This window comes from Nothobranchius furzeri, chromosome 3 (assembly GCF_043380555.1).
Source record: "Nothobranchius furzeri strain GRZ-AD chromosome 3, NfurGRZ-RIMD1, whole genome shotgun sequence".
Taxonomy (NCBI): Eukaryota; Metazoa; Chordata; class Actinopteri; order Cyprinodontiformes; family Nothobranchiidae; genus Nothobranchius; species Nothobranchius furzeri.
In genome coordinates, this window is record NC_091743.1 from 67,021,573 (window position 1) to 67,048,136 (window position 26,564).

At 43.6% G+C, this 26,564-nt stretch overlaps 3 protein-coding genes across 5 annotated transcripts; 1 reads left to right on the plus strand and 2 right to left on the minus strand.

Annotated features, from left to right (window-relative positions):
* Positions 1-315: 315 nt before the first annotated feature.
* Positions 316-3,401, minus strand: kbtbd12 (kelch repeat and BTB (POZ) domain containing 12). Its single transcript, XM_015958823.3, has 6 exons — positions 3,266-3,401; positions 1,727-2,879; positions 1,379-1,649; positions 1,133-1,283; positions 807-1,004; positions 316-727 (listed from the first exon to the last, which is right to left on the minus strand). Exons 2-6 carry the CDS (start codon positions 2,797-2,799, stop codon positions 558-560), a joined length of 1,863 nt encoding a protein of 620 aa, XP_015814309.3. The 5' UTR covers positions 2,800-2,879; positions 3,266-3,401; the 3' UTR covers positions 316-557.
* On the plus strand, positions 3,341-10,145 carry slc26a6l1 (solute carrier family 26 member 6, like 1). 2 transcript variants are annotated; one of them, XM_015958820.3, is made up of 20 exons: positions 3,341-3,391; positions 3,808-4,111; positions 4,204-4,343; positions 4,522-4,632; positions 4,723-4,898; positions 4,996-5,160; positions 5,351-5,503; positions 5,797-5,879; positions 5,975-6,122; positions 6,210-6,323; positions 6,631-6,708; positions 6,815-6,910; positions 7,028-7,134; positions 7,288-7,357; positions 7,434-7,526; positions 8,316-8,426; positions 8,584-9,006; positions 9,137-9,191; positions 9,268-9,413; positions 9,514-10,145. In XM_015958820.3, the coding sequence occupies exons 2-20, from the start codon at positions 3,972-3,974 to the stop codon at positions 9,541-9,543; spliced, it is 2,439 nt and encodes an 812-aa protein (XP_015814306.1). In that variant the 5' UTR covers positions 3,341-3,391; positions 3,808-3,971; the 3' UTR covers positions 9,544-10,145. The 2 variants fall into 2 exon arrangements, with proteins under 2 accessions (XP_015814306.1, XP_015814307.1); XM_015958821.3 differs by lacking the exon at positions 3,341-3,391 and having other exon boundaries at positions 3,810-4,111; positions 9,517-10,145.
* p4htmb (prolyl 4-hydroxylase, transmembrane b) lies at positions 9,985-26,344 on the minus strand. Of its 2 annotated transcripts, none has more exons than XM_054730899.2 (9): positions 25,457-26,344; positions 25,279-25,360; positions 24,440-24,630; positions 24,257-24,353; positions 15,019-15,181; positions 14,759-14,944; positions 14,436-14,526; positions 14,163-14,274; positions 9,985-11,294 (listed from the first exon to the last, which is right to left on the minus strand). In XM_054730899.2, the coding sequence occupies exons 1-9, from the start codon at positions 25,805-25,807 to the stop codon at positions 11,077-11,079; spliced, it is 1,491 nt and encodes a 496-aa protein (XP_054586874.2). In that variant the 5' UTR covers positions 25,808-26,344; the 3' UTR covers positions 9,985-11,076. The 2 variants fall into 2 exon arrangements, with proteins under 2 accessions (XP_054586874.2, XP_015814310.3); XM_015958824.3 differs by having other exon boundaries at positions 14,163-14,286; positions 25,457-26,341.
* Positions 26,345-26,564: the final 220 nt, after the last annotated feature.

The window sequence follows — 26,564 nt, forward strand, 5'->3', positions numbered from 1 at the left end:
GTTCCTTAATTCATATAATACTAGCTTGTACACATGTGACATAAATCACACTGCAGCATTCATGCTCAGAGAAAAGTGCTTTTTGAAAAATATTTCTTTTGCAAAAACAACACGTTTTGTTCTGCTTTAGCAGGTATACAATAAATGATCCAATTTAGAGATTTTGATTAAACAGAATTTACATGCCATCTTTTTATTCAGGTTTTGATGGGTTGAACTCCTGATATGTAGTCGTAAAAAAGCCAGAGAGCTTACTCTTAGAACTACAAATCTATACTTTGGTATATCATTTTTTAATAAAGTCAGAAGTTCCTGTTTCCCTTCATAATAGTTTATTACAAATACATGCAATACAACTGCAGGTTGCAGATACTTTACAGATGACACACAAATATTTACAAATTTATTTTCTTTTACCTATCAATGTGCAATTAAGCCGTTAAGCACATAGTTTTCCATGCATAGTGCTAAGACCTTTGGCCCTGCATTAAGTGCTTTAATAATTGATTTCCCCCTCTGACCTCTCTACATAGACTTTGATCTGACTTGTTCATATGTCACAGTTTGACTAAGTCTGCTGGTGGGGAAATGAGTCCCTTTGGGTTGAGATTTGCCACCAAGCAGACATCGTAGTTGTCATGCATCAGTGCGCGCTGAGCCACCACAGTCCATCGGTTTTCCCATGGATCCAGCTCCAAAATGTCCTTTGTTATATCATCATGACGATCTGAGGGGAGTTATGAGACAGTGGTGAAAGCGTGACCAAAATTTCAAATGATAGTGATACACAAGGATATTTTCTCTACCTGCTCCCTTGTAATATCCACAAACATAGAGTTTTCCTCCCACCACTCCTGCATTGGGTGCATTTGTACGCAGTGAGAGCTGGGGACATGGAAGAGGAGGACCCTCTCTCCAGTAATCACCATCTGGGTTGTAGATTTCCACAGCATCCAGACAATGACGTGATTGTCCACGGTCCAGATCCTCACATCCAATACCTCCTGCAATGAAGCACAGTGCCATTCGGTTAGCAAAATTAGGACAATCTTGCATGTATGTGTGTATGCCAGGAGATTGAAATAAAAAATATATAATTTCTAATTTGAATAATTTGTTAAACTAAAGTTACCTATTACAAAAATCTCTCCGTTGAGCACAACGGCGCAGCAGCGATACTTTGAGTACCTCATGGGACTAAGTTCCATCCATTTGTTTGTGTTTGGATCATACTCAAGAAGGCGGTTACTGAGGCGATCGGGCTCATCATCCATGCGGCAGGACTAGAAGGTGAGACGAGAGATACGACAAAGAAGAACACAAGGTTTCAATGGACAAACCAAACAACATTTATACTATTGGCAGTTTGTTGTCGCACCTGTGGGGTGCGACCGCCCAACACATAAAGGCGGTCTTTTATTCTGACCACATTGTGGTAGGCCAAGGGTATAGGGAGGGGTGCTGCACTTCGCCAGGGGCCACCTTGCAGAGACCATCGCTCAACACAGTTTGTGATGAGAAACTGGTTTTTCAACTTCATCTGCCCACCCAAAAGGTACAGAGTATCACCCACTGATCCCAGAGCATAGGAGTCACGGTACTCTGCTGATGTCAGGTGCTCCCAGCTGCCTTGGGCCTCCACTCTGTACCTGCAAACTCAAACATATCACTACCATTCTGTGCAGGACAAACAGTGCACTGTTAAAAAACAAATCACCACTCTCACCTGCAGATCTCAATGTTCATGTCTTTCTGTCGGGCCATTCTGCGCGCACTTAACTCTCCCGTCACAATAATATCATTTCTTTCCGTCACAACTCCACCACACACATAACCCAGAGCCTCTCCATAGCGGGGCGAAGTGATGTAGTAGGTTCGACCTGTGGATGGGGCGAAGCAAAAGCTACGCTCTGCATAACTGCCGTACCTTGACCTGATCCCTCCGCTGTCATTTCCAACACAAAGCAGCAGATCTGTGCTTTCCATTCCATAACGCAGCTTAAGTTTGCGTGGTGCTGCTGAGGGATGCATTGCTGCAACCTCCAGAGCTTCATTCATCATTTCCAAACAGTCCGCATCAGCCAGAAGCTCGGCGTTCCTCTTCATTGCTTCTCTTAAATAATCAGGGTTTATCAATGGCAGTCGGACCTTCCTCAGGAGCTCTGGTAGATGCGGAGTACGCACTTCTCCATCCATCAGAGGGTTATGTTTGACCCAATGAAGAACCACGTCTAAGATAGTTTCCTCTCGCGTTACATTGAGATCATCAGAGTTTAAGAGTTTTCCAAGCTGATGGGCCTCTAGTTCCAGGATCTCCTCGCTCTGGCAAACTTGGACAAAGTGCTGCCTCAGAAAGCGCTGAGCATGGTCAGCTAATTCTTCTGCACCAAGATCACGGGCAAAATAAAACACACCAAGGCAGTTAGAAGCATCCATGTTCTCAGTCATATGCTGATGACAGCGTGTGAAGACCTCGTCCATCTGCAGAAGAAAAGCCGCAATGGAGATGCCTTGCACATTTGCATTAGTGAGTGGAAGATTAGAGGTGTACATGTAGTTCAGGAGGAGGGCAAGGCTGTCTGCTGGGGTGTCACGCAGGAATATTTCTCTGTTGCTGCACTCACGCAAACCACATGTAAACATGGCCCGGAAGTAGGGACTGAAGGCTGACAGGACAACTCTGTGACAGGGGAAGCTGATGCCCTCAGCAACCAGGACCACATCTGTCAGATGCTCAACCTCTCTCATATTCCTCAGCTGTTGGAGAAGCACCTGCCCGTGTTTGGCGGTAAGATCCATTTTTTTCTCAACTATTTCAACAGATTGAATTTTTGCACAAAAAAAAAATCAAGCTTTCCACTAAGACAAAAAAGTTTTTTCTGAAAAACAAAAACAGGAAAAGACTGATGAGCCTTAATGTAAAATGGTCATCTCAGTGAAAATAACTGTTAAGTGTTTTTACACTATCATTTAGCGTTTTTCCTGAAGGCCCCGTTAAAGCCTTTGAGGAACAAAATCTATGTCATTAAACATTTTTATATGCTCACCAAAGTAAAACATATGTGACTGAGAAAATGTGTGAATAAATAATATCTATTACTTCTTGTTTTGAAGCAATAAAAAAAGATTAATCAACTATTCTTGTAAAGCGTAGAGAAACATCTTAGAAAACATAACATAAACGTAACAAAGTGAATCTTGTAAAATTATGTAGCTTATAGGTTAGTCAAACCCACCATGCATCAACTTGTTTGAAAAGTCTTACCAAATTGTCTTTTGACTAGAAATGCTGGTAAATGTCCATGTTTTTCTTCTGGCCACATGAGTTGTTGGTGTTACAGGATGTGCAAGTCAGAGGGCGTAGACCGATCTGAGCAAACGCAAGGCAGAGGTATGTACCCCCCTTCAGTGCTGCTGCCCCACTTTAGCCCTCAATCCCAAAATAGACGGTGTTGTTGTCGGCAGTAAGTTGGTCAGAGCGATCTGAGTAATAAAAGCCTTGCCATCACCTCGGATTCAGATTTCACGACGACACTTTCTTAAAGACCCACTGAGAAACAAAATGTAATTGCAACATTTTTGACTTGATCAGTTTCTATGCCAGGTGACTTTCCAGGGATTATAACATAAATTTCAGATTATTTGATTAGAGGAAGCAGCCCAAAAAATAGTACTTTTGTAGTAGTTTTGTACATAAAATTCCATGAGTCATCGTTCAATTTTTTGTCATTGAATAGAAAATCACCAAGATTGGAAACACGCAGTCATCCAAACTTAACAGCTGGTCTTTGTTTTTTCCGCTTTCAGGTAATAATCACACCATTTTCTAATGTGGCTCATCCATTAGTTGTAGCAGCTCTGCCCACAGTGCCCTGGTTAAACATTAGGTACTCTGGTGCATAAAAGCTCAGACGGCTGTAGTTTTAACAGTAGTGCTTGTAGATGTAGGTCAAGACTAAAAAGGTACGCCGATGGATTCTAGGCAACGGTTTGGTAAATACAGAGTGGAGAGGGAAATCCTGGATGAGCAGAGATTGGAAGATGTAACACAAAGAAAAACCTACGCAGACATCCACCCATCTCTAACGGAGCGTTTAAAAAACTCTTTAAGGTAAGCTGCTCAATGCAGCCACCTAGAAATTCAATCTAAAGTTTAGTTAAAATATCCACTGGTGACATAACTTGGTATTTGTACCTTCACAGATGTTCGGTACCTAAACTGAAGCGAAGTGTGGTGAGCAGCTTTCCTGTCTTGTACTGGCTGCCCAAGTACTCCATCTGGGACTATGGGATGCCTGACCTCGTCTCTGGGATAAGTGTGGGCATAATGCATCTGCCACAAGGTAGCCCAAAATAGATCAAAAGTTTTAACTGAACTATGATACACTCAGATGAGTACTTTGGAATTTTTTTAGCTTCATTAACAATAAACCAATTATTTTTCTTTGATTTGATAAAACAGCCCATAAAGTTCTTTTTTTTTTTTTGTCATCTGAATTACCAAAGCTAATTTTTCCATAGGTATGGCGTATGCATTGCTGGCTTCTGTCCCTCCTGTCTTTGGTCTCTACACATCTCTCTTTCCTGCATTGGTCTACTTCTTTTTTGGAACATCTCGACATATTTCCATTGGTCAGTACAGCAGAGACAAACTTTGTAGCGTGAGTGACCACAGAAACGTTTGTAATCTCATGTAAATATTGTAAATTTCAACGCTTTTAGGGACATTTACCATTCTCAGCATCATGGTGGGTAGTGTAACAGAGAGACTTGCTCCAGATGAAGATTTCCTTAAAAGAAATGGGACTAACTTTACTGCAGAGGTGGACATATCTGCCCGGGACTCTTACAGGGTACAGGTGGCAGCTGCTGCTACCGTCTTAGGAGGAGTCATTCAGGTTTACAACACAGAACATCCTGCAAAATAGTTATCTTAAACTGTTAAAGACCAGCATTTTACCCGTATATCTAAACACACACATGACTTGTTTCTAGGTGTTATTAGGCGTGGTAAAGTTTGGATTTGTTGGGACGTACCTGTCTGACCCTTTGGTGAGGGCCTACACGACCGCGGCGGCAGCACATGCAGTGGTGGCACAATTGAAACACATCTTTGGAGTGTCCCCAACACGGGTTTTTGGACCTATGTCAGTGGTGTATGTAAGTAACATCAAGATTATTTTTTTTTACCTGTTTCCTTTATAATTGAAAAGTTTTATATGTTTTCATCAAGTGCCACCAGATGTCCCACTCAATTTTAAAAATCTTGTATTTGTTTGAATAAAACTGTACCATATGTGCTAGATCTTCTAACGATGACCCATCCTTTATTCTCTATTTTCATTTTCAGACTCTTGTAGATGTTTGCTCCCTGCTGCCACAGACGCATCTCCCCACACTGGTTGTCAGTTCTGTGACGATTGTCCTTCTGATTGCAGCCAAAGAGCTGAACTCGTTCTTCAGTGCAAAGCTGCCGGTGCCCATTCCTGTGGAGCTCATCACAGTCAGTTGACACGAGGACAAACTCTTTGGTCTCTTGCTGTGTTATCACCTCTGTGTTCTGTTCTGAAGCTGATGTTGCATCACTAAGAAGATCAAAAAAGCACAGACGTTGTGGAAATCAGTAGCTGAATCAGCGGTGGGGCAGGGGCCTCTGGGATTTTGCAACTAACAGCAAAAAATGTGTAATTCATGGCTAATAATTAGGTTCAAACTGGCTGATAGATGATTGATCATATTTAATGATTGAACAGTTGTGAAATGTACCTCTGTATGCTAATATTTATGATGATTTAGATTGTGGCAGGGACATTGACGTCGTCTTACGCCCACCTAAACACCAACTACACTGTTTCAGTTGTTGGAGAGATACCAAGTGGGTAAGTACTGGTGTTGGCACTCCACTTCTAGTGTCATCTGAATATTTCCAACTTCTTTACTAATCATTTCCTGTTTGTTCTCACTTCTTCCCCAGGTTGAGTTCTCCCAGTGTGCCAGACGTGAGCATTTTTAGAAAAGTTATTGGTGATGCGTTTGCACTGGCCATTGTCGGATATGCTGTATCCATTTCTCTTGGAAAAACGTTTGCATCGAAACACGGATACAAGGTTGACAGTAACCAGGTGAATGGAATGGCTTCTTGTCTGAATAATGAGCCATTTTGTGTTTATCTTTGGCAATATTTTATTTTTTTCAAATTCTTGCTCCAGGAGCTTGTGGCTCTTGGTCTCAGTAATGCAGTGGGAGGCTTCTTCCAGTGTTTCTCTGTCTGTCCCTCCATGTCTCGAAGTTTGATCCAAGAAACCACCGGGGGTAAAACTCAAGTGAGTAAGCTACAGGAGGCTGAGGAAACATCTTATGAGCTAAAGTTATTCTGTATTTTATTTTATTTTTTTAGAAATGAGGATTGTCAAATAAAAATCTAGATCCTCCTTTTGAGGACATTTTCCCAGTATTTTATTCTGTAGTAGCAACATATTACAAAGAGTATAAAACAAAAAACAATATTACAATTCATATTATTTCAAATAAGAGCAGATGTTTAGGTGTCACGGATATTTTATATAGTTGTATACAAGTTAAACAGACCAATGTGCATCTATAATAATAAACCTGTTGTCCTGGTTGCAGATGGCTGGAGTGGCCTCAGCTCTAATTGTTTTAGTTACGATACTAAAACTTGGACCACTGTTCCAAGAGCTGCCAAAGGTTGGATCATTTTCTTCTTTCTGTTACTGCAGATTGTTTTTAAATAAAATTTCTATTTCATATAATTGGATCTTGGATATTTATGGATCTGATTGTTTTGTTTTAGGCCATCCTTGCATCCATTGTGTTAGTAAATTTAAAGGGCATGTTCAAGCAGTACTCTGACATTGTTACACTGTGGAAGAGCAGCAAGATTGATCTGGTGAGAGTATTAATCTATTCTGATCACTGTGTTCTGCACTCTTTTAAAATCACCATTGAATGCCATCAAGCTGGCATGTTTAGTAACAAAACATAGTTTGAATCCTGATTCTCTCAGGTGGTCTGGTTGGTCACGTGGGTGTCAAGTCTGCTACTCAACCTGGATATGGGTCTGGCTGCATCAATCATCTTTGCTGTGTTCACAGTTATTTTCAGAACTCAGATGTAAGAACATGCTACATTTTTTCACTTTAGCTCTATATTTCTCACCGGGATCCAACGGATCCAAGATTTCATATGGGACTGCAGGATTTGCAGCATGAGGGGAAATTCTTTCATAATGCAGACACGCATAAAGTTTCATCTATCTTTATTTAGGCCAACATACTCGGTTCTTGGAAATGTTCCAGGCACAGAACTGTATGTGGATATAGAGACACACAGAGAGGTAGGGAGCCATATAAATGTATTTTTCTGCACTGACTGCACAATAGAAACGCTGATGTTCTTTCTGAATTTAACAGGCAAAAGAAATCCCAGGTGTTACTATATTCCGCTCTTCTGCTACAATGTATTTTGCAAACGCTGAACTTTATCTTGACGCCCTGAAAGAAAAGGTTTGATTAATTTCATATATCTAGCCCCCAGATGTTTAATTCTTACTGCATAATCTGATTGATCAAAAAGAAGATGAAAGAATCTGTAAACTACAGGAATTTCTCTCTCTCTAGTTTCTATCTATATCTATCTATCTATCTATCTATCTATCTATCTATCTATCTATCTATCTATCTATCTATCTATCTATCTATCTATCTATCTATCTATCTATCTATCTATCTATCTATCTATCTATCTATCTATCTATCTATCTATCTATCTATCTATCTATCTATCTATCTATCTATCTATCTATCTATCTATCTATCATCTATCTATCTATCTATCTATCTATCTATCTATCTATCTATCTATCTATCTATCTATCTATCTATCTATCTATCTATCTATCTATCTATCTGTCTGTCTGTCTGTCTGTCTGTCTGTCTGTCTGTCTGTCTGTCTGTCGGTCGGTCGGTCGGTCGGTCGGTCGGTCGGTCGGTCGGTCGGTCTGTCGGTCTGTCGGTCTGTCTGTCTGTGTGTCTGTCTGTCTGTGTGTTTGTCTCTCTCTACATAAAAATGTATAGCTGTGGTTCCCACAAGTCAAGTCAAATTGCATAAATATTGTCAATTTTTCTTTTCTTTTACAGAGATCACATTAAAGTTCTGTTTGCCTTTTCCTGTATTGCACATATCTTGTACAAGAGTAACTCACTACTTTCACAAGTCAGGCAGTCATTCCTTGTTATCTTTTGTAGTTTATAAGTTTAATCGTGATATTCATTTTTATTCGTTCTTTGTTTTAGAGTGGACTCGACATCAGTAAAATGATTATCTATAAGAAGAGGCAGGAGGCCAAAATGAGAAGAAGAGAAAAAAGGGCTGAGCGACGGGCTAAGAGGCAGGCTAGGAGAGAGGTGGGAAATGTGTCTTTGTAATGGCAGATATATTGATTATTGCTGTCAAAATGTATTTCACATTTGAAGAAAAACTGGACCTGTTTTAGCAGCTCTGTGTTTAAAGGATTAAACAGACACCACGATCTTTCCCATCCTTTTCCTGTATTGGTCTCAGAAACGAGCACAAAAAGCAGCTAAGCAGCTTTCTGGACCATCGGAGTGCTTGGTGGAGGAGGAAATTGGAAGCTGGAAAGACACAAATATAGATGAGACTGACAAGGAGGGGCATGGCTTGGCTGAGCGGGAGAATGGGACAGTGTTTGTGATCCCGACCACTCCCCGAACGCCGGATGGTGAGTCCAGATGGGAGTATCTTAAAGGAGGCGACCCAGATTGCACCAGTATAGACTGGATGTCAGAGGAGCAGGATGGAGACACCACCACTCTGGGCTCCAGCAACGAGGACACCGTGAGTCGTGATCTGGAGCGCGTCTCTCTTGGGTCTCTGGGCAAGTGGACTTGGGACATTCATTCTATTATCCTTGACCTTTCACCATCTAACTTCATTGACACTGTGGCTATAAAGACGTTAAAAAATGTAAGTAGTAATACTACAACTATGTTGACAGCTATGAGAATGATGGTACTTTGATGTCATTCACATTTATCAGAATCAGAATCAACTTTATTGTCATTGTTTATAAAGTACTCGTCACTGTTGCTGACAGATATTCCAGGACTTCAGCGAGATTGATGTGGATATCTACGTCACCGGGTGTCAAGGTAAGTGAAATCATAAAGCTGTCAAACAGTAATTTTCTTCATCTTTGTCACATTTTCATGTAAACACTCTCCTCAGCAACCGTGGTGGAACAGTTAGACCATGGTGACTTTTTTTCTGAGACAATAACGAAGCATCATCTGTTTGCGTCCGTTCATGACGCTGTGCTCTTCTGTCTCAACAACCGTGGAGCTACGTCATTCCCCAGATATGACCCAACAGTGGTGAGTGCAGGACGGACGGGCAAAGTGTGTCTGATATTTTACAGTCATACAAATGTATGAACAGTCTTAAAATGATTAACACACTTTTTCCTTTTTGCAGCAGGACCCACACAGCAGCACACAATTTTAGAGCCTTCAGGATATCGGGAAGATCTAGCAAAATCTGTGACTTTTTGTTTCTTCTTTGAAGTTAGTGTTTGTAAACGTTGCAAACTGAAGTTAACCCTTTGATGCATAATGGTCACTACAGTGGACAGGTACTCAAAATTGTTATTTATTTATTTTTGCTATTAAGCACAGCTGTTGAAGACTTTATTGCATTTGAGCCCCTCCATTTGGACTTCAGCAAGTCAAGCCAACATATTTCATGTTCAGAATGCATGCTGTCCACTGAGGTGGACATGTAATAAATTATTTGTAAATTAACAAAATGTTACAAAAGATATTTGTTGAAATTTGTTTCATTCACACCTAAAGATGAATGACAAAAATTGTTTAAAAAATCATGGTTGAAGATTTCATAATTCATGCATCAAAGGGTTAAAACAACTGACAAAATAAGATGAGTTACTTGTATTTTAATGCAAAGTTTTTATTTTATTGTTGACTTGGTGATGTTTATACATTACACTGTTTAAAAACAAAGAACATTTATTTGATTTGATTCAGTGAGGAAAAGACATGTGATTTTTCAAACAATCACTTTGATAAATAAATGAAACCAAACCTGAACATCTTGTGCATTTTAATTTGTTGTGCATTCGTACAATAATAGTAAAGTGAAAGGGACAAAGACAAGGCATCATGCATCACACTTAAGTAGTGTGAGCTTCTTTTGGTCATGGTAGCCATCGTAAGTCTTCAGTGCAAATGTTACTCATAGCATATGTGTCAAGGTAATGCATGCAAAGATGTTTGTTCCTGTGTGGAACATTTAGGTAAATTTAGTGGCAGAAACATAGTTTCCTATTCATATTGACATGTTTATAATAGCAAAATATCCACCAATCACTTTATTTGGGTCAGACCTAGGTAGTTATATGTAAAGACTCTTCTCAGATTCTTTCTGTGTTTCTTGGGCAAGACACTTAACCCACATTGCCTGCTGGTGGTGGTCGGAGGGACTGGTGGCGCCAGTGCTCGGCAGCCTCGCCTCTGTCAGTGCCCCCCAGGGCAGCTGTGGCTACATCGTAGCTCATCCCCACCAGTGTGTGAATGACTGAGTGTGTTGTAAAGCGCCTTGAGGGGTTCCATGACTCTAGAAGGCGCTATATCAAATACAGGCCATTTATCATTTGCAGTCAGTATTTTCTCTTAGGTGTTTGGAAGATAAAGCCGATATTTGGGTGTCTCCAATCCTAAACTTTGCCACTAGATGTCACTAAATCCCACACACTTTAAAACTCTTTGAAGCCACAACTCTTGCAGAAAAGTTCTAGTGCAACTCAAAAAATAAAAAGTAAGGATAAAACAGTAGATAATTTGGTTAAAAGCAACTATCTTACTGTTTCATAAGCCCACTGTGACCTCTTTCCCTGAAATCGTATATCTACAAGCTGGCCACAGTGGATCGTTCCAAAACATTGTGCACATGACGGAGGAAGACTGGGAAGAGTTCTTTTTGTATTTATATACATATATGTAAATATATGTGGCATTCGAGCTACAAATCTTGATGGATGCTGGGTTTCTGTATGTGTGTGTTCATAGTCAGGTCTTCGTCGTTCTCCTCTTCGGGCGGCTGTGACACTAACTGCTGGTAGCGAGCCTGCCGCTGGTAATCTGGATCAACATTGATCCACTTATTGGCGATCCACTTTGTGCCACGGGTGACCACACAGCCTCCATGTAGGGCATATTCGTCCTGCACTCCCACCCAACCTAATGAAAAAATAATCATTTTAAAGGTGTCCAGCTTGAATTTGCAACTAGTCTTTTGTTGAATTTGTTTTTCAAATACCGATATGCCAATAATCCTAACTTGCCCAAGAGCTGTGCAATTAGTCAAGTTTGCATTCAAACTTTGAAAACAATGTAATAGACAAAAAGAAAAAAATTATTTTGTTGCAGTTCACTTAGAAAGTGTATTTTCATGTAGTCTTTCCTATTAAATGATTCTAACTTCTGCCCCTTCTGAAGACTAAGGCTGGGAATATGCTTGCTTTATAACCTTGTGTTGGATCAAGCAGCAGGCTGCAACTTGTTCACATAATTGCTGCTGCAAGACATGAAGTACTGGAGGATTCCACTGGGGGCACAGTACAGAACTCAGACCATATAGAGTGCAGGATTTGTATGGTAGCAAAGAGACAAAGGTCCAATCCCAATACTCACACTTCCACGCTTGCGCCCTTCAATTGCATGATCCCTGCCAGGGGTGCAAGTGGGTGTCCCGATTCTCAAGTGCGGAAATTGATCACGCCCCTTTTGCACCCATGATCTCCACTTCAGGTAATGTTTATGTTTATGTATTTAGCAGACGCTTTTGTCCAAAGCGACTTACAAGTTATACACACAATCCATTGCTGCAGGAGAAAAGGCTCAAGTGCCTTTTCTGAAAATATGTATTTTCAAATAAAGTAATTCATTTTAAGACGATTAGTTGATCCTCTGAATGTTTTAGACAAAGTAGCAATTAATGTAAATTTATTTCAAATAATTGTTTGGTTGTTTGTTTGAAATCTGTTAATAAATGTGTTTTAAAAGTAGCACAGCAACCAGCATCCCGGCATGCGTTGCAGTCGATGGCGCAATGCTCCCTGTCCGAATTCTGCAAATATTTGCCACTTGTGTACCACACTTGAAGCCTTACTGGGCACATCCTCCAAGTGCACTTCACAGAAGAACATAGGGCGCAGTACGAGTATCGGGATTGGGCCAAACATGGCGACAATAGAAGAGATCAGCAGCTGGTTAATTCTGACATCACTGCAAAAAACCGTGCTCTCGTAGTATGTCGGACCTCTAATCCAGAGATGATGAGACAATGGCAAATACGTCTCACTCATTGTGTCAACTCCCCCTACTGTTACGCGAGGCAGACAAGACATATACGCAAAAAGCAAGTATATTACAGCCCTAAGCTCACTTCAGCACAAGGCAGAACAAACGTAAAACACACAGAAGGTGTAAAATGTAGGTCAAAGATTTTCAACTATGACTTCCACTTATTCTGTGATTAGACACTTAAAGATACATTATATGGTTTGTTTTCCAAGCCTAAATAAGTCATTGACATATTTATTTACGAATAAAAGACTTTTTCATGCAGACTCACTGCCTGTTTTTACATCTGGATTTTTATACAAAAACTCAGCTTTTGTAGAATATCCACCTGTCCATGTTTTTTCAGAGAAGTGACTGACCAACTAGAAAACTCATTTAGCTGTTTTCTACATGTTGTTTTTTTAAATTAATGTCTGAACACCACCTGCTGGTGCGGGTTGGTAATTGCCATCTCCTTAAAATGTGAACTCTGGATACTATAAAAGCTGTAACCCCCAAATTCCACTACCTCCGCTCCGCTGCGCTCTGCTCCGACACGAACGCCGGAGCAAAATCGGTCCCGTTCTAGTCAATCAGAGCTATTCCACTACTGCGGCCGTGCTCCGGCAGTGCGGCGCCGTGCGCCGCCCTCTGTTCCAGCGTCTGGCAAAAATAGAATCAATCCTGTTTTTGCCGGACGCCGGAGCACCTCCGCAGTAAATGGACAGAAATCACAACGGCCCAACAGGAAAAGGAGCAAGCACAATTTCCGTATTTCACAATAAATCGATAAACAAAAGGCGTTTTTTGTTTCATATGCACAGATTTAACAACTTTGAACCACTATCAATGGCGGCTGAAGTTTAAATGCACAAAATTAAGCCATAAATACAGTTTCCACTATCAAAGTAGTCACACTTTGTTGATCCAAACACTGCTGATCTCTCAACACAAATGATGGGCAGATTAAACAGTTCATTTCGATGCTTCTCCCACACAACGGGTGTTTGGATCTAACTTCCGCGTTTATTGCTCGGACTGTATCGCAAGATCTTGAAAATCCCGCGCATGCTTGTTTGCCCCCCTCAGGTCTCCGCACCGGAGCGGAGCCGTTGTAGAGCGGGTACCAGTAAAAATTGAGTTCGGAAGCGAGCGGCTGCGGAAGGCGGGGTCGGAGCGGAGGTAGTGGAATTTGGGGGTTAGACAGAGCCCATTGGTGTTTTCTAAGTGCATGTTTTTAAAGATATCCATTAATAATATGCAACTATTGCAATAACGGTGTAAAACTTTGGTAACGAGATGACAGCATGTACTATACACTCTGGAACATCCCACAGAGTTTTGCCTTTGAGGTGTGTTAGGAGCTTGGCGCTCTTATTTGATGAGCCACACCTGTGCTCTTATTGTGTTTTTGCCTGACAAAGCAAAGTAAATGCAGTGGACGACTCAATGGGTAGTCATGTTAAGTAATCCTGATTTCCATCATGATTATTAATATTGATAAAGGTAATTTTGGTTATGGTTTACCCCCATATTTGAGCAGCCATACAAAGATAATAGGTGGTGCAAAATGACTTTCTTAGCTAAGATTGTGGGGATTTTTCTCAGAAAACTATAAGTGACCCTTGAAGTAGCCTATTTACTTATACCTAAACAGAAATTAAGCGCAATGCCAAACCATATAAAAATAACCTTTGAGTATGAAATAAAGTCCCTAGTCATCATTATTTGCAGCATTATCTTAGTAAGCAGTCTCTGAGGTACCTCTTCCATCAGACAGGTAGTTGTACCAGAAGACAGCAGTCCCTTTGGTCGGTCTCACTCTCAGGTTGCTCTTATCACAGTTTCTTCTTGTGTCCATAAGGTCCACATCATTCTGTATAAGACACTAAAACACACTCTCAATCTGAGTGACAGTTATCTTGATGACCGTCACATCGACTCACTGACAAACACGTGATTTAACACAGATGTGGGAAAAACGTGCACACTATGTTCACAGTACTTTGGCAACACTCTTTGTACATAAGTACGCACCACTTCATCATAGGTCCTGTTGTCTGCCACAGGGAATGCGGTCTCCCCGCCCCCATCAACAGAGTTCAGGTAGAAGAGAACTGTGATGTACCTAGTGTGCAACATAGGTTTAAATTGACACACACGTGTGGTGCAAACCTACACACAAGCACACATGTACAGACACTTAGCAAAGGAGTGAAAAGCACAGACATTTTTTTCAGTTTGACAAAGTTGAATTACAGTGAAGCCTCAGTGCACGGGTCAGTGATGACATCAGACAGATGATCTCACAGCTGAACATTTAGGGCATTTTTTGTTGAAAAAAAATATTAATGCCTCACCTGCATGACGTCTCAAAAGGAGTGGACGTGTTAGCTGCAAGGCGTGTGTGTGAACACGCTGTTTCAGGGTAGACGGGTCCACTGTCATGGTGGGCGTGGTAGTGCCCACCCTCCTCATAGCGAACTACCTGAAGAGGCTCGCTGAGGTCCACCAGTGTGTGCGGCACCCGAGTGAGGCGAGTCACCCTACGGTGGAGAATTGAATAAGAAAACAAATTAAGTCGCTCAATAAATCTTACATAATGATGCCTTTTTCTCACCTTTCCTTGATTTCTTGGAGGACCCGGTGAGCCCCTTTGCCCTGATACAGCCAGGTGTGCCTGCTGTTCCGCACCAGCTGACTCCTTTTCACCCCTCGCTGCAGAAGAAAGCGCTGGAAAGCATCGTTGCTTAGAAGTCTGAACTCCTCAAGGCTCAGCAAACCTATCCCAAATAGGGGAATGTAAGTAAGTAAGTAAAAGTTTATCTATAGAGCACCTTTCGCAGATATGAATCACAAAACGCTGTACAACATGAGTAAAATCAGGGCAAATACCTCAAACCGATAAAAACAGATCATAAAAAACAATAGCAGTGACAAAATAGTAAACAAAATCAGGAGTAAAAATGAAGTCAAGGTATGAACAAAGACAAAGAAATCTTTCAGAATATTTAGCAGGGGAATGCCTGGATGAAAAGGTGAGTTTTTAAATGAGTTTTGAAGGCAGACTGTTCCAAAGTCTGGGGGCAATAGTCTGAAAGGCCCTGTCCCCTTTGGTTTTTAGTCTGGTTCGAGGAACACCCAGGAGGTTTTGAGATGTCGAGGGTTCCTGTCATGGTCTGCATCTGTGTCTTCCTTCATGTGTCTCCTGATGTTTCTCCAACCCTCTCTAGATTCCCTTCTGTGTCTCATAGCGCCCTCATGTGTCTTTTGTCTGCGTCTCAGTTAAGTGTCTTACAGTAGGAGGTCCTGAGTCAGACAGGAAGGATGAAGTAGATCCAGGTGGGCGATAGACCAGAATCCCATAAACTGGTAGAACTCGACCAATTTTAATCATGATCAACTCAAATGAGCTGTAGGAGCTTGAGGATATAATTTGGCATGAAAAGTGTTTTTTAAAGATAACAGCTGTTCCCCCACCGCGGCCTGTGGTCCGTGGAGCAGAGAAGAAAGAGTAGTCTTAAGGACAGAGCTCACAGAGATGAGTGACGTCATTTTCGCACTGCCACGGCACAGAAATCCATAAAAAGTTTAATTTTTCGGTGCAGAACAGATCGTTTAGGATGTGAGACTTGTTGGAGATGGAGATATGGTGTAATGTTATGTTATGCTGTGGATTACAGGCGACTGGCTATGACGTCAGCAGGGTGACTAGGGAGAGGAGACTGTGGCCATGTTATGGGGACATGCAGTGAGAAAATAAAGCCACTTTAAAGCCGCAGTTGAGCTCACGCAGTGTTTTAATAACGCAACATGGTGTCAGAAGTCCTGTGCTAACGTGGACCGAAGAGAACGGATGTTGAAAGATTTCTTTTTTTTTCTCAACGGCAAGAGGTCAGAATGAGCCAAGGGGAAGACGTTAGCAGCAGTAGCCAACAGCTAGCAGCAGCTGTGCCGGGACAGAGGGTCGCAGCCGGACCGAGTCCAGGACCAAGTGCTACGTTTAACATCCAGCCGCCAGAGGCCTAACCCCCAAATTCCACTACCTCCGCTCCGCTGCGCTCTGCTCCGACACGAACGCCGGAGCAAAATCGGTCCCGTTGTAGTCAATCAGAGTAATTCCACTACTGCGGCCGTGCTCCGGCAGTGCGGCGCCGTGCGCCGCCCTCTGTTCCGGCATCCGGCAAAAATAGAATCAATCCTATTTTCGCCGGATGCCTGAGCACCTCCGCAGTAAATGGACAGAAATCACAACCGTCCAACAGGAAAAGGAGCGGGCACAATTTCCGTATTTCACAATAAATCGATAAACAAAAGGCGTTTTTTGTTTCATATGCACAGGTTTAACAACTTTTAACAACTATCAGTGGCGGCTGAAGTTTAAATGCACAAAAGTAAGCCATAAATACAGTTTCCACTATCAAAGTAGTCACACTTTGTTGATCCAAACACTGCTGATCTCTCAACACAAATGATGGGCAGATTAAACAGTTCATGCAGATGCTTCTCCCACACAACGGGTGTTTGGATCTAACTTCCGCGTTTATTGCTCGGACTGTATCGCAAGATCTCGAAAATCCCGCGCATGCTTATTTGCCCACCTCAGGTCTCCGCACCGGAGCGGAGCCGTTGTAGAGCGGGTAGCAGTAAAAATTGAGTTCGGAAGCGAGCGGCAGCGGAGGGCGGGGGCGGACCGGAGCGGAGCGGAGGTAGTGGAATTTGGGGGTTAGACTTCACGAAACCGGAAAAGTGGGAAAAATGGATCTGCAGATTCGAAAGGTTCCGCCTGGCAAGTAACTTGAACAATAGCACCAAGGAGAATCAAGATAACACGCTGATATATAAATGTATGGGAGATGAGGCTGATGATATCCTGCGAGGACTGACGCTATCTTTGGCTCAAAGGAACATGTATAGTGGGGTACATGAGGGCTTCCAGAGCTTCTTCGTAACTAAAAAGAATGTTATTTATGAGAGAGCTAGGTTCAACATGCGAAAGCAGAAGGAAGGAGAGTCAGTGGATTCTTTTATGACTGCTTTATATGCGCTAGCAGAACACTGCAAGTGCAGAGAGCTTCACGACTAACTGATCAGAGACAGGCTTGTTGTGGGTCTTCTGGATAAAGGCCTGTCAGAGCGATGCCGCTTGATGCGGAGCTCACCCTGGATAAAGCTATCAGGGTGGCGCGTCAAAGCGAGGAGGTTAAAAGGCAACAAGTTTAATTAAGAGGGGACACCTGCCCGCCGGAGGAAGACAGAAAGTCAGTGGACAGGGTGAGGGTGTCTAAAAACAGTAAGCCTGCTAAAAATAGATCTCAGCATATCACTAAGCCTTTTGCTGCACTAAATGCTAAGAGCTCAGCTTCAACGTGCTCCAAATGTGGATGCTCCCCATCACACCCGAAGTTAGGCTGTCCCGCTAATGAGGGGAAATGGCACTTATGTGGGAAAAAGGGACATTTTAGCTGCATGTGTCGGAGTTCAAAAGGGGTTCATGAGGTTACACGAGGAGGGAAAAGAGGATTTCCTCGGCAGCGTAACAACAGAGGGTGATCCCTGGATGGTCGACATCAACATTCAAGATAAGAACGTGATGTTTAAGATCGACACATGCGCTGACGTCACAGTTATACCGCACACTATTTTCAAAGGGTTATTTGAAAATAATCCTCCCAGGCTCCAGAAAGCAGGAAAACAACTCCTGGGACCTGGGAAAAACCAGTTGACAGTTGAGGGCGTCGTCAAACTACGGCTGCAGAGAAAGGAGAGAGTGGAGATGGAGGATGTTTATGTGGTTCGCCACCTGCACATCGCCTTGCTGGGAAGACCTGTGAGCTGTAAGTTGGGGCTTGTTGCACGTCTGGACAGTGTCACAAGAGAGACATTAAAACAAACCTACCCAAAACTATGCAGTGGTTTGGGGGAGGTGCAACAGCCTTACGCCATAATGCTGAAACCAGGGGCTCAACCGTTCTCACTGAAAGCTCCTAGGAGGATCCCAGTGCCATTAATGGACAAAGTTAAACAGGAACTAGTGAAGAGGATGAAGGTGCCGACAACTGTGAGCGAACTAAGATCATTCCTTGGGATGGTGAACCAGCTGGGGAAGTTCATCCCACAGCTGGCAGAGAGGGACAAGCCACTACGAGACCTCCTCTCTAAAACGAACTGCTGGATGTGAGGTGCCGAGCAGGTCAGAGCTTTTCAGGATCTAAAAGATGCACTGACAGCGCCACCTGTCCTAGCCATGATCCTAACAGAGAATGTAAAGTTTCTGCAGATGCATCTTCATATGGCCTGGGTGGAGTACTGCTACAGAGATGGGACGAAGAATGGAGACCAAAAGAGCTACATGTCGTGGTCGCTCACATCAACGGAACAGAGATATGCTCAAGTGGAGAAGGAGGCATTGGGGCTGACTTGGACCTGTGAGAGGTTTCGAAATTTCCTCACTGGAAAACATTTTCAGCTGGAGACTGACCACAAGCCTCTCCTGAGTCTTTTAGGATCGCAGGCACTGGATACTCTACCTCCTCGGATACAACGCTTTGGAATGCGCCTGATGCGCTACTCGTACTCCATCTCCCATGTAGCGGTAAAATCTATGTGGACTGCAGACGCACTGTCAAGAGCTCCAGTAACGAGCAAAGAGACAACAGATGAAAAAGAGCTATTTGAGGACACCAACATCTACGTCAACACGGTGGTGGAAAACCTACCAGCAAGTACTGCGTACCTGGAGGAGTTAAAAGACCAATTGCAGAGGGACAGTGTGTGCTTGAGTGATGCAGCTGTGCACAGAAGGATGGCCCACACACGGTGTCACAGAGCCAACTCTGAAACTGTATTGGAGTGAACGGGCGTTTCTCACGGTCCAAGATGGTCTTCTGCCAAAGGGACAAAGACTGGTCATACCTGCTGTTATGAGAAATGATCTTCTGTCTAGGCTGCACATGGGACATCAAGGCGTGGTAAAGTGCAGAGAGAGAGCACGCCAGTCTGTGTGGTGGCCAGGGTTGAGTCAGCAGCTGAACGAACTAGTTCTAACCTGTCGGACGTGCTGTCAGGAGAGGCAGAACCACAGGGAGCCGCTGATGACGACACCATACCCAGGTCGGCCATGGCAGAAGTGCGGAGCGGATCTGTTCATGTTGAAAGACAAAACCTACCTTTTAGTGGTGGACTATGCATCGAGGAACGTAGAGATTGCTCTTTTGACCCCATCTAGAGCGGATGATGTGATTGCCCATTTAAAGTCAATCTTTGCACGTCACGGCATTTGTGAGACTTTAATCACTGATAACGGACCGCAGTTTTCAGGAGCGCCCTTTGCTGACTTTGCCAAAGTTTACGGATTTCTTCACATCACCAGCAGCCTGAGATACCCCCAAGGAAATGCCGAAGCTGAGCGAGTGGTGCAAGTGGTCAAGAGACTCCTAAAGAAAGCGAAAGACCCCTACCTAGCCCTGCTGTCATATCGGGCGACTCTGCTTCAAAATGGCTGCAGACCCGCTCAACATCTCATGGGGAGGAGAATTCGTACAACTATACCAATGCTTCCTGCTCTACTGGATCCTGACCATCCAGATGAAAATGTTGTGGAGCTTAAGGAAAAGGAGAGGAAGAGGAAGGATGCACAAAGCTATAATCTGCGGCATCATGTGCAAAATCTCAGCAGACTCCCACCTGGGCAAGAAGTGTGGGTTACAGGCCAGAAAACATCGGGAGTTGTCATCAAGGAACATGCCACACCGCACTCCTATCTGGTGGAGGGACCTCATAGGATCATCAGACAGAATCACCGACATCTCATCCCCAGGAGACCTTCACAGGAGCAGGGCAGCAGCGGAACAGATGAACAGCAAAGCGGGGATGCTCCAACTCAACAAACTGTGGATCTGCCAGCAGCAACAACGCCAGAGCAGAATCTCCTGAACCCATCTCCGACGCCTGTGGCCAGGACCAGAGCAGGGAGAGCTGTGATCAAACCTATTGGACTTATAAGTTGGATTGGACTTATAAGTTGTTCCAAAGTTGTCACAAGGACTGGCTGAAGAAGAACTCTGGAAAGTTTAGTGGAAACTGTTAAAAGTTTCTGGATGTTTGTGGGGAAAAAAAAACAGGCAGAGTTACTGTAATGGTTATAGTGTTTCTATGTATTGCCGGTTCAAATGTTCAACAGAATATTTAGCACAGGAAATATTTACTCCAACTAAGCTGAAGTTAAAATGTGTGATTGGTGAGTGTGTGAATGGTTCAAGATAGGAGCCAACCTTCCAGCCACGGGGCAGAATAATCCCCTAAGGTTGTGTATGAATCAATGGTAGTCTACCAATTGATTCTAGGAAAGGGGAGATGTGGTGTAATGTTATGTTATACTGCTGTGGATTACAGGCAACAGGTTATGAAGTCAGCAGGATGACTAGGGAGAGGAGACGGCGGCCATGTTATGGGGACATGCAGTGAGAAAATAAAGACACGTTAAACCCGCAGTTGGACTCATGCAGTGTTTTAATAACGCGACAGGACTGTGCATTAATTATCAACATTTTCGCAGAGAAATCTGGCGATGTGTGTGCCGCGGGCTCCATAATGGCAGTCGGCTGGCGGGCTAAGCTACGTAGCGACCCCAGGCTACGCCCGCGGAGGCTCTTTGTCTCCCACACCTTCAGGTAGCATCCTGCATCGGGGGCTCCAGTGAGCAGCGAGATCAGCCCAACTCCGCTGAGTTTCTGTTGGATCCGCCACGTCACAGCCGCGGCGCAGCGATCAGGTAGAGCTTCGCCTCTCAGGATCTGTCGAAGCTGAACGAAGAAGCCGGCTCTCTTCCCCCGTTTCCTCTTCCATGGCCTCTGGGGCAGCGGCAGGCTTACAGGTAACAAAGGGCCGACACCTGGGTTAACGCCAGTTTCCAGTGGTGGTGGGAAAGCGGGTCCGGTATTGGAGTTCTGAAGGTTGATCATCGCGGATCTGATAGACAATAGTAAGTCTCGATCATATGCTAGCAGGGAATCCGCACCAGATAAAGAAGAAACAATAAAAAACAACAAATAACCAAAAAAGATCAGGAGCCTAGCAAACACACAACCACTCATGTGCGCCATCTTGCAAAAGCGTGATCAATGTGTGGCCAATCCATTTAGATTACACAGTTATCATTGTTCCCTTTGTTTGCCTGATGTGATTTTGTGACCTAAAGTAAATCCTGATCACCTCCATCAGGCATATAAACGCTTTTAAAGTAAAGAAATACAACTTCAAACATGTTGGCAGAAGCAGTGGGGAGTAAAAATGTGACCGAAAGAACGAGATTGTGGATACTAGCGGCCGAAATTAGTTTTCTCCGCAGGGTGGCTGAGAGAAGGTGAGAAGCTCGGTCATCCAAGAGGGGCTCCTTCACGTCGAGAGCAATCCCCAACAATGCGGGTCTGAAAGTGAGGCCAATGCGGAAATGAAATAAATTGCAGTTCCACCCTCATCCGCTGGGGGCTGGTGTCAGAAGTGAGGAAATCCTCATTGACTCCCATGTTAAAAATACCAATTTCACAGCAGAAATAAACATGTTTACAGCCTGGTTCCAAAACATGTTTTTTGTTTAAATTATCTAGTTTACACTCATGACAACTCTGAGGGGGGTGGATTTTGTCTCACTCTTCTGTTTAAGTGTATTAAAAGCCTAAAATTCTGTATAATTAATGAGCATCAGACCCACGTGACCACAGAGCTAGCTCCGTGGAAAGGCCTCAGTAGAGCCTCGGTCTGGCTTGGAAACTGTTCCGCGATTTTTAGTCTCTGAACTTAGACCAGTAGTTGTAGCGTTTGTGTATTCTTTTTTGGATATTATTTGTGCAATTGTTGGACACAATGACTTGCTGTGGTATTAATTGCACTAATAGAGCGTCCAAGGAGTCTCCACTTAATTTTTTACAGTAAGTAAAATTATTTTCATGTTTTTATGTCGATGATTTTAGGTCACTGCTGCTCTTGCATTAGCTGAGCTTAGATTTTAACATGTACTGTCTAACCATGAAATTTAAATGTAATAGGGTAAAACCCAGTGCCTTTAATATAACGCTGCATTTTAGAAAATGTGTTGAAAAATAACATGTTGGTGGAGCTGGGCTCCAACTATCGGTATGGTCCCCTCCCTGCAGCTCGGCGCATCTCTAATCGCTGCGGCGCTTGTCTGCTGTGCGGGCTGCCGGCTTGTGGAGCTCTCTGATGGAAACCAAAGTTTTCCACCCGGCTCTCCCCAGCGGCAGCTCTGCGCATCTCTGATCGTAGCTGTGCTTGTCTGCTGTGCAGCTGCCGGCTTGTGAAGCTCTCGGGAGACCTCTGTGTTCCACCCGGTTTTACCCAGAGGTCAGCCCGGCGTATCTAAGACTCAGAAGCTCTGGTGTTGTGCACAGTTAACTCTAGTTGTAGCTAGGTTGCTACCTCCGTTAGCTTAGCTTCCACCTCTGAGTTAGCTTTGGGTTAACTTGTAGCTACATTAGCTTCAGTTTGACGGGTGTCGTCATTTCATCCCAGCCTTACAGCCCCACCCTCAGCTCCACCTCTCTTCCCTTTTGTGGAATTGCCTGGGCTTGACGGAACCCGTGACACGGTCAAAATGGCGGTGGTGGCCACCTCCCATTTTAACTCAAAAACGTATTATTGGAGCCTATGGAAACCCATTGTCCATATATATGTATGTCAATGGTGGAGAAGAGCCAGCTGAGGTGGCATGGGCATCTGGTCAGGATGCCTTCTGGACGCCTCCCTGGTGAGGTTTTCCGGGCACGTCCAACTGGAAGGAGACCCAAGGGAAGATCCAGGACATGCTGGGGGGACCACGTCTCTTGACTGGCCAGGGAATGCCTTGAGATTCCCCCTGAAGAGCTGGCTCAAGTAGCTGGGGTGAGGGACGTTTGAGCATCCCAGCTTAGGCTGCTGCCCCCGTGACCCGACTCCGGATAAGTGGCTGAAAATGGATGGATGGATATTAAATCCCAACAAGTAGGCTAGAAAAGTCCCAGGAATGTCCCACATGATCTGTTTTCAACAGTGGGTCGGCTATTGCATTGCAACTGTAGGCTGCACAAAAATGGACATAGTTGCCCACCCTGCATTGACTCCAGTTGGGTTTGGAGAGGGAGGAACCCATCCAATATGGCGGTGATGCTGGTATGCTCTCCAGTGCCCAATGGGGCATCTACATATTCACGTCTATGGTATCAGGCATCCATCTCAACTCCTTCCCTTCTCCATGGGTGTTTCTCAATGCCAAGGAACCTCGTCTTGATGTCTTGGTCCCACCTGACATCTGAAATGTTTCTTTTTAGAGCCAAAGAAGTTTGCTATGGTTAGTTAGATGCTAGTAGTTACAGCTTTGGTGGTTAGCAGCCAGGTAGTAACTCACATACATATTCAATTTAACAAATATATACACATTTTAAAATGTAAAAGCCTCATTATATATTTAGATTGAAACGTATACGTATAAAATAAAACATTACCTCCTGTGTCACATGACGTTACGTGACTGCCGCAAAGCCGTGGTTACGTAATGCAAGTCTGTTCCATTTAAACGTTTTCTTTGACCAAGGAAGGAGACTGTCCTTGTAAACAAGGCGCCTTGACATTGAGAAACACCCAACACCCCATCCCTCCTACCTACATTCTCCTCTCCTATTCTGCCTCCTAGTGGTAGACACAACACTCCTCACCTTTAATTATCAAAATGTAGCTTTTTTAATTGTGTTGTAACTGGGATAATTAATCTCAATCTGATATACTTATCAACAAAATGTTATAGTAATAATAACAACAGAACAAAACTAAGTTTAAATCTAAAAATATAAATCATATTTTCTTACCGTTGTCGTCCTTGTCTGCTTTGAGCCCGGCATAAATTTCTCGCAGATTCTCGGGAGTGAGCCAGATGCCATCCCTCACTCGAGAATGAGTCAGTATCTTAGAAGCATTAAAGGCATGATTTACCCACTTACTCTATCCTTTACCTCCATGTTTTTCACTTTACAATTCACAAACATACACACCTCTTGAAGCTGCAGTTGTCCATCTTGGTTGATATCAAGAAGGTTAAAGATCTCCTCTGGCCTGAGGTTGAGCTCTTTGGCCAGCTCCTCCTGACCTTCCTGTACCATCAGCTGACTCTCCATCAGACCCTTCAGCTGCGCCAGCTGCATCACCACACGACACTCATCGTCTGACAAAAACCCAGGGATCTCTGCACAATCACACACACAAACACATAAACTTATTTGGGTCATCAGGATTACTGTGTTCTCTGCTTTGTGGGTTTAATCCTGCTAAATTGGTTCAAATATATCAGATATGAGATCAATTTAAGGAAATTACATCTTTATTGTTCATAATGTGGTTTTGTTAAGGGTGTGTGTGTGGGCGGTGGGGGGATGAATTATTGTGTTTGGTGTGTTTGGGTTGAACACAATAATAAAATGTATTATTATTAATACTGAGTATTCCACACTCTCTAAACAGAATGAACCAGATTTGTAGCAGAATACTGCAATATGTTTTTAACTCCAGTGAATGGAGGAAATGTGGCTTTTCATTTTGAATAACCCTACATATTTTCTCTGCGTAGTGTTTTTATTACATATTTATGCAGGGTTGACTGCAGCTTGACATTAGATTGTGTTGCTCAGGTGTGTTTTCTAACCAAACCACCAGTGCATTAGACATGTAAAAAGCTGAGCTGCCCCAGGACTTATTGAACTATAAAGCTTTTGAGGCAAGCTCATCCACACAGCAGGCTCATGGAGAAAGTGCAAATAAAAAATGATTAACACCGCTCTATGTTGACCCCTTTCCCTGTTAGATGCATAAATCTGGCCGTTAGAGGCTTTCTCACCAAACAGCAGAGGTTTCAAGCTCAGGGTCCGCATCTCATGCACTTTGCCCGGCACCAGTGACACCTTCTGGACATGTCCCACCTGAAAGATAAATCGGTTGTTTATTGCTGAGTTTCCGCGTCACAGACAGTGAACGCAAATGAAAGGGCGAGCGCCACGAAAAGTCACATTACTCACCCTGACCCCCTCCATTCTCGTCAGAGAAACATCGCGCATAAATTCTGGTTTTGATGGCGGCGTACGTCTCGACTCAGGGCGCTGCTGGTGATGGACGCCGCTGGGAGCGTCAAGACTCCGGCTGGCGTCCTCCTGCCCGCTGCTGCTGCTGTAGTGCACGTAGAACAGCAGCGCGATGACATTAACGATGTAAACGTGAAAAAACACCATCACAACCACGAAGTACGAGCGGGAGCACACGCTGGTCTTGGGGCCGGGGAGACGCTCGCACGGCGGCCGCAGAGGCAAGGTCGAGCTCCGGCCGGACGGAGTCACGTCCTCCGCTTCCACGGTCTCCTGATTGTCAGTCATTTCTGTCCTGATTCAACGAGCTGGTGGCTCCCTCGCAGCTAATTCCATATGGTCATTCAAAGGCAAAAGCTGAAAGCGTAGTTGTTGCAGACAAGTAGTGGACGAGCGACAGATGTCGAGTTTAATTTCAAAAGAAGAGAACAGAAAATCCTGAGAGCTCAGCTCAGTTTGTCACGGGTAGCGGACTCATGACTGAAGTCACAGTACACTTTCAACCCGAGAGCTGTCTCTAGAAGTGTGTGATGATCTTTTATCTCTCAGATAGCAGCGCCTGCAGACTCGGACAGTCTTGTTTACACTGCAGCAGCGCACTGCGCATCCCGACCCAAACCGGCGTATCTACCAAAAAACCAGCATTTAGAGTACCGTGTCTTATCCTATAAATAAAGACAATACATATAAGGGGAAAACACAAAGCAGACTGCGTTTTACCAGCGTGTTCTCCAATCACGGTCCTCAGCTGCCCTTGTTTACAGTCACACAGTCTGTCAGTACAGTGCTGACCTCTGGCGAAGCAACAGCACAACCCTGTCAGTCATCTTATGAAAAACGTGATTTAATGTGAAATAATCGGATTTTAATGACACATTTATTCACAAACTTTTATCAACAATTATTGAACTACAGTAACATTTTAATTATGTCATTATAGAACAATGCAACAATACTAAAAAATAAATAAATGACAAGATTTCACGTGCCACCTGTAGTGCGTTGATCCTCCACCAGAGGGCAGCATGAATTAATGGAATACAGT